Source organism: Rhagoletis pomonella, unplaced genomic scaffold, assembly GCF_013731165.1.
Source record: "Rhagoletis pomonella isolate Grant_MI unplaced genomic scaffold, Rhpom_1.0 Rhpom_scaffold_00003, whole genome shotgun sequence".
Lineage (NCBI taxonomy): Eukaryota > Metazoa > Arthropoda > Insecta > Diptera > Tephritidae > Rhagoletis > Rhagoletis pomonella.
This window is the reverse complement of record NW_023458557.1, coordinates 17,831,416-17,839,416: the sequence shown is the minus strand read 5'-3', so window position 1 is coordinate 17,839,416 and position 8,001 is coordinate 17,831,416. Positions and strand designations below refer to the sequence as shown.

At 36.9% G+C, this 8,001-nt stretch overlaps 2 protein-coding genes across 2 annotated transcripts; both read right to left on the bottom strand.

The window, feature by feature from the left end:
* Positions 1-1,016: 1,016 nt before the first annotated feature.
* Positions 1,017-1,841, bottom strand: LOC118736073. The gene has a single exon (XM_036466178.1). It carries the CDS (start codon positions 1,839-1,841, stop codon positions 1,017-1,019), a length of 825 nt encoding a protein of 274 aa, XP_036322071.1.
* A 3,477-nt stretch (positions 1,842-5,318) lies between these two features.
* On the bottom strand, positions 5,319-7,586 carry LOC118736071. The gene has a single exon (XM_036466177.1). The coding sequence runs from the start codon at positions 7,584-7,586 to the stop codon at positions 5,319-5,321; it is 2,268 nt and encodes a 755-aa protein (XP_036322070.1).
* Positions 7,587-8,001: the final 415 nt, after the last annotated feature.

The following is an 8,001-nucleotide window of genomic DNA, read 5'->3' as shown; positions in this document are numbered from 1 at the left end:
TAACGACAATTAGAAATGCTAAGTTAAGCCAAGTCCTTCTCCACCTGGTTCTTGCATCGCAGAAGAGGCCTTCCCTGCCTCTCCTACGATCATCGTGCAAGATCCGCTTTGTATACTTCCAGAATGTTTACGCGGGGGTTTGGTAGATAACTGACGCTCTGGTGTCCCAGAGCCTTTATTTATAACAAAAACTCTTAACCTACACATACACAATTCTTACCCTAACCATAGTATATCTAAAACATGTGTGTTGCACTACACATGTAGTAGGTATGTATAACTTATCTAGAAAAACACTTAAACCGACAGTGCCAGGAAGTAATAAAAATAGTATACGGTTTCACTTGCATTTTAAGCCAATCGCATTTCATAACATTTAAGAAATGCATACGTGACTATTCCCATACACCCTGGCACTTGTAATGTCTATAATTGCCAACTAAACAACCCTTAGGTCATGTTGTGCGCATGTGCACTATGTATGTATGTGTACAATGCCGTTGCACGTGCGCACAATTGCTACTTTCTATTGTTCTACTTATCGGCCTTACAATCGTTACCACATGCTGAGGACATGCGCATCCTAAATGCGTGCCCTATGAGTGTGCGTAACTAATCTTAAGACTTGTGCAACAAGACTTAACATATTGCCCACGTTGAAAGTATTTACTTTCAAAAAAGGTGAACTATTTCTTATTCAAATAGGTGTTGTGAGGAAGTCACTCAATATTCAACCTACTGTACTTATATTTATGTACTTATTTATTCTTATCGACTATTCTATTATCTAAGGGCCAGAGCAGCGGGAAGATATCGTGTTGAGAGACCACATAGCTTCCGAAAGATGACGATCATTCCCATGATGACTCCTGCGATAATGATCCAAGTTGATATATTCGAGCTGTAGTGCATCAGGTGGTGGAAATCGATGTCTTCTGAGAAATCAACAATGGCTGGTGGCCGCGGAATGTCCGGAATCGAGTATGTCAACATAGTCCCTTTTATAGTAATGTGCTTCATGAGCGGAAACTCCTGCTCATATTAATTGGGGGCATATTGTACTGAATAACAGTGGTTGGTGCCTTGTGTGCCAAAACGCTTACTATCGCGGTTGTTAAGTGGCAGCCAGGTTGCAGTTTTACAATGCCTTGCTCAACTAAAGTATGTGCCGTATAAGAGCTGCCGCAACTGACTTCTGCCTTTGTGTCTTCAGGGACGGAGTACAGCCAGCTATTTGAGGATTTAAGCTGCAACCAAACTTCTTGCAGAGGCATTATATTCACCACACATGATAATGGTAATTGCTTCGAATTAAAGAATAGCTCTAGTTCGCACGACTGGTCCTTTCTTACATTGTAGAGTGGTCCAATTTGGGGACACAGCGTGATTCTTCTCATTTTCTGGCAATACGAATATTTAGTTTCTTTCAGGCTACTATACATTGATTTCTCCTTATTTACTACCAGATATTCATATGCGAGTTTAAAGCTCACGAAGTAGCCGTCGTGCAGAATCGGATAACTGGTCAATGCAAATAACTGTAGCTGTTGGCTTTGTATAAGTGGTATTTGAATTCGCACTAAACAGAAGCCTTGGTTTATAGTGGCTGTGACCCGTGATATTTTTGATAGCTCAAACGGGTCGGTATCTGGCAATTTTAAGTCATCATTTAAATTTGCCGTAATTGTTGCTATTTGGGTTTGGAATCTGTCGATAGGTAAAATCCTTTTCATGAAATTTCCCTTTGAGTTCCAAATCAAATCCGTAATATCTCCTTGCAGTTGCTCTATTGACTCTATTGCAATGTTAATGCTTGCTATATAGTTTTGAAAGCCTTCCATTGCTAATTCATTTTCAGCCGCTTTCTTTATTATTTGTATGGAGTCCGATATTTGGTTAAAATTATTTCGAACAACTTCATTTTGTTTCTTCAAAACCTCTTGCGTTATGTCTTCAATGGAGGATTGATTCTGGTATAGCTTAAGCAAGTATTCTTCATTTTTATGGGTCCTTCATCCATTAGACCAAACACTGAATGATACACGCTTCCAACGAATGGCAGTATAGACCTAGATGCTCTATTTCTTCCATTAAATCTCATCAGTGCATCCTTTTGGTTGACTTCTTTAATGCGATGAATGACCTGATTAACTAAGGTCTCAACTACCTTTTGAGATTCTGCGTCTCCCTTGTCCAGTAGCTTGGCGAGTTTTTGTAGAGCCGAGGGTGTTCCCATTAGAAGCTGTATTTGGTGCTGATAATCCGTCATGTTCACGTGGATGATTATTTCCCATGATGTCTTCGTCAAACCCAAACTGTCTTGCCTCTCTATTAATATCCCTGACTTGTCCCTAAATTTTTCTATAATTACTTGACAATTGGAGAGTGGTAGTACTAATAAAAAGGTTAACATCGTCATTAGAACATTTTTATTTTTATGCCTTACATTCCTATTCTTATGGGATTCCTCATTTTTACTTATATTTCTTTCCGTTTCCTTAGGAAAAGGACAAACATTGGTTATTGATCTTTTTGTCATTCCAGTGCTGGTCCTTACGTCTACCATCCTGCATTTTCCATCTTTTCCGATGATGAGGTTCTCAACCCTGCCCCTTCTCCAAGTCATTGTTGGAAGATTTTCTTCCTTAAGGAGAACTAAACTCCCTTGGGGTAAGTTATCTTGTGGCCTTTGCCACTTGACTCTTTTCTGAAGTTCGCTTAGGTACTCCAGTGACCAGCGCTTCCAAAATTCCTTTGAATTTCTTTCCACTGCTTTCCAGTGGTCCCGCACCCCGTGATAACAATGGTTTTCACTACTGTCTGCAAGTGTGGTTAAAGTCTCCCCTATAAGAAAATGACTTGGAGTTAAAACCTGGAAGTCATTCGGATCCTCCGATAATGGTGTTAGAGGTCGTGAATTCAATACTGCTTCTATCTGGGTCATGAGTGTGCACATCTCTTCAAAGGTCAATGTGCCTTCAACTACTCTGTGAAAATGCTTCTTAACCGATTTAACAGCAGCTTCCCATAACCCTCCTACGTGTGGAGATCGAGCTGGTATATTCACCCAATTAATGCTGTGTACAGCACAGAACGAGGAGACTTCTTTTCCGAGTTGCTCCTTTTGAAATAATATATAAATTTCATGTAAACTATTTGCTGCCCCAATGAAATTTGTTCCGTTGTCGGAGTATATTTTTGCAGGACAACCACGTCTTCCCACAAATCTTTTTAAGGCTCCTATAAAAGCTGCTGAGCTTAGACCTGATACCACTTCTAGGTGAACTGCCTTTGTGCTGAAACACACAAATACACACACATAGGCTTTATCTACTCGTTTGCCTCTTATTTTGTGGTGAATTTGTATAGGACCCAAGAAATCAACCCCAGTATTCAAGAAGGGCCTGATGCATCTTACTCTATCTGCTGGTAAATTACCCATGATTTGAAAAAGGGGACGAGGATTTGCCCTGAAGCATCTATAGCAATTGTTAACAATTCTTTTTGTGAGTTGCCTGCCCCTTAAAGGCCAAAACTTCTGCCTAACTATTGCGAGAAGGCCTTGCGGTCCTATATGTATATGTTTTTGATGGATTCCCTCCACCAAAATTTTAACTAAAGTGTCTTCATATGGAAGTACTGCAGGATGTTTTGCTTCTTCTGGAATATTACCTTCTTGTAGACGTCCTCCAACTCTAATGATGCCATTTTTGTCCAAAAATGGTGATAGAGTTATCAGCTTCGAGCTCTTTTCTAAATTTTTGTTACCTGAAAGGAGACTTAGTTCTTTGTTAAAATATTTAGTTTGTATATATTTCAAAATAAAACTCAAAGCTTCTTTTCGATAATATAAGTGATTCTGAATTTCGAGTTCTTTCTTAGGACGCTTTAATATAGTATCTTTAAATTTGATAAGCAAAGCAACCACATTTAATAAGAATTCAAAATTATTTTTGTGGTCAATTGAATCAATTAAAGAGCAATTCCTTACCAAAACACCTGCTGTTATAGCAGTTTTCTTTATATCTGGAAGCGATGTTAAAGGCTTTGTGACAATTTTTTTTCTGTATGACTCCATGTTAGCTAAGTGCATTGGTCCATTAAACCACAGACTATTATTAATTATTTCTTCTGGATATAACCCTCTTGTTATTAAATCAGCTGGGTTTGATTTTGTGTCAATATGTCTCCATTGCCGCCCTTTGGTTTGCACCTGAATAAAGTTTACCCTATTCGACACAAATATTTGCAATTTTGCAGGATCTAATTGTAGCCAACTAAGGACGATTGTTGAATCCGTATAATAAATATGCTTGTCTTTTAGATTAAGTGCTTTTGATACTTTTTCCATTAATTTTACTAACAGTACCGCAGCACATAGTTCTAATCGAGGTAACGTCTGAATTTTTAATGGGGCGACTTTCGATTTGGAAGCTAATAGATTTATTTTAATATTTCCCGATTTGTCTACTGATTTTACATATACCACAGCGCCATAGGCTCTCATGGATGCATCTGAGTATCCGTGTAATTCTATTTCTTTTGCATCAGGTAATAATGCGTATCTGGGAAGATTTATTTCATTCAATAGTTTCATTTGATTTCTTAAATGTACCCAGGATCGCATGGTTTCTCCTGTAACGGCTTGATCCCAGTCGATTTTTTCTTTCCATATTTGTTGTAGTATCAATTTTGCCACCAATACAACTGGACTCAAAAGACCTAAAGGATCAAATAGTTTCGCAATATCAGAAAGTATTTGGCGCTTTGTAATTTTGTAGTCAGTTTCTAAATAAGATTTTATTGAGATGTCATCTTTAGCTGGATTCCAAGCGATTCCTAGGGCTTTTATATTCTCAGCTTTATTAGATGTTATATCTAATTTAATTTCTCGATCTTCGCTAGGAATTTCGTTCAACAAACTAGGATGATTAGCACACCATTTTCTCAATTTGAATCCATATGAATTTAATATATGAATTATTTGTTGCTGCGTATTTTTTAGCTCAGTTAGATTATCACAACCTGTCATCAAATCGTCCATATAAAAGTCTGACTGAATGCATTGTGAAGCTGTTGGAAATTTATCTTTATTATCTTCTGCTGCTGTTTGTAGACATTTTACTGCTAAGTAAGGTGCACTCGCAGTGCCATAAGTAACAGTTTTTAATCTGTATGTCTTTAGGGCCTCCGATGGCTTCCACCTCCAGTAAATTAGTTGGAAGTTTTGATGTTCTTCGTTTACCCATTTTCTCAATGTCTGCTGATATTACAAATTTGTGTTTTCTGAAACGCATCAGAATATCAAATAAATCATCTTATAGCCTTGGCCCCGTATGTAATAAATTATTTAATGATATATTTGTAGTAGTTTTTGCAGATGCAGCAAAAACTACTCTCAATTTTGTAGAAGTGCTATCTGGCTTCAGTACATAATGATGAGGTAAATAACATTTGAACTGAAGTTGGTTTGGAGTGGCTAGAGCCTCCATTTGATTTAATTTTATATACTCCTTCATAAATTCATGATACTGTGACTTTACTTCATAGTTTTTCTCCAATTTCTTTTCCATAGCTAAGAACCTTCTTTTAGCAGTAATCTCTGAATTTCCTAATTGTTCAATGTCTCCTTTAAAGGGGAGGTTTACTCCGAACTTCCCATCCACTTTTCTGGTTGTGGTTTTTGTAAAAATAGTTTGACAGTCTTCCTCCTGCTTTGAAAATTTTTTGTCTTTTTCCATATCTTCCTCAATTTCCCAAAACTGTTTTATTTGGTTTTCTATTGTGGGCTCGGAAAAAGAGGCCAAACTGCAAATGTATGGGGCTCTATTAATCATTGCAGCTCCTGTAATAACCCAACCCAATTTGGTTTTGTGGGCTATTAAATTATTTTCATTCAATGAAATTTTTTCTCCTTCAAAGAGATCCCCATAGGTTAATTCGTAACCTATTAATATGTTCACTTTCTTAGGAACATTAAAATTTGGATCAGCTAATTCAATGTTATTTGGAATCTTTTTAATAATGGCTTCTTCTGCCGGCAATTTGGACATTAATTCCTGCGCTATTAGTACGTCTAGATTTGTTTCGAAATTGCTCATATGCATTCTGGACTTAATTTTTATATTTACCCGTTCTTCAATTTTTGAACGTGTTTTGCCAACACCTTCTATCGCTGCCGATTTAATTGCTTCGCCCTTAAGTCTTAATTTCTTTAGGAACGATTTTGACATCAAATTTACTTGAGAGCCGCTATCAAGAAGCGCTCTGCCTTTGATCCATTTGCCTTTGGCATCTTGGATATAAACAACCGCTGTAGCTAACAAAATGCATTTTTCTGAATTTTCGCATCCTTGCTTAATGGTACTTTTTGTCACTGCACCTTTTTCATTACTAACTTTGTGTAAGAATGTGCTATGACCTTCATTACATATACGACAATTATACCCATTGCAATTTTTACTCGAATGTCCATTTTTTAAACATTTCGAGCATAAGTTATTTTTTCTAACCTTTTCCCATTTTTCTTTAATGGTAAGGTCTTTAAATTTTGTGCATTGAAAAAGGAAATGTCGATTATTACATCCCATGATGCATTCGATTTCCTTTTTGTTTGCCAATTCTTTAATATGGTCATCCCATTTGGATGACCCATCCTTTTTTGATGATTTTTGTACTGCTTGCAGTGCATAAAACTCATGATTTAAAAATTTCACCAATGAGTCAACAATGGGTATTTCTCGTGAGTTCTGAAGTGAAGTTTCATACTTCAATCTTAAATCATTACTCATTTTTCGTACTAAAATGAAACTTAAAAGGCCTTGCAGTATACTTTCAGAACTCAATTTTGTTGCTTTTAGAGCTTGCAAATTTTCCTCAATCACTTCTTTCAATCGTTTTACACTTTCTAGATTTTCAGTCGTATAGGGTGCCCCCATTATGTTCGAAAAATGAATGGCAGTTTGCGCTCTCAAGTTGGTATATTTATTATCCAAGAGGTTCCAAGCAATTGGATAGTTTTCTGCATTTGCTGGTAGGTTCGCGATCGTCATTGCCGCTTCCCCTCTTAGCTTTGATTTCAAGCAAATCATTTTCTGTGTATCCGAGATACTGGCTGAACCTATTAATTGGGAAAACAATTCTCTAAACGTGTTCCACTGAATATAGTCTCCAGAGAATACCGGAATATCTATGTTTGGCAGTGTGTAGGGCAGATTTTCATTCTGCGTTTTTTTATCTTCAGGAGCGAAGTCCAAAGCCTCATCGAGTTTAAAACTTACGTTGAGAAATAAATCTTCTAAACAATTCTCGTCACATTCTCCTAAATAATTGCGATACATCATTTTAGCTTCTTTGGCACTTTCCAGAAGGAAGACTTTTGGAATCTTATTTCCCAAAAATTTGTCAATAGTCTTGCTAAGATCTTCTAAAACGAACTTTAATTGCCGTTCTGATTTTGAAATCATGGGAGCTGTAGCGATTGAACCTAAGGTGTGACTAGATGTAGGTGGCTGAGGTGCTGGTCGTGAGGCTATCACTCCCGCTGCTTGCAAACTATCTTTTAGTGCTTTAGCTTCCATTTCCATGGTCAAAATTAGAGTTGGGGTATTATTGAAAAATCCCCTAATTTGCTCTGCATGGTTATCTTTAAAATAAGGGTTTCTCTTTAGGGTTGAAGAGGCCTCTTTGAGGATACACTCGTTCTCCTCAAATTGCCTAGACAGATCGGTTACTACACCCCTCCAACGTTGGATCTGTCCCTCTTCAATATTTTGCCCCCTAAAATTTTTTATTTCCTCATACAGAGAAGAGATTCTGCTTGCAATGGTTTGATTTTCGTTAAGCGCAGAATCCATTGCTTTTAAAATTTTTTTATTAAGGATTTAATACACACAAAAAACTATGTAGATAAAAGACTAAGAGTATATATGTATGAATATATTAATACTTACCACTACTCTTATACTGCCAATTTTAATTTGAAACAAAAAAAATTTCACT

Bases quoted from the DNA above. Each gene is read 5' to 3' on its own strand.
- LOC118736071 (XM_036466177.1), bottom strand. From the start codon at position 7,586: ATGGAAATGGAAGCTAAAGCACTAAAAGATAGTTTGCAAGCAGCGGGA.
- LOC118736073 (XM_036466178.1), bottom strand. From the start codon at position 1,841: ATGGAAGGCTTTCAAAACTATATAGCAAGCATTAACATTGCAATAGAG.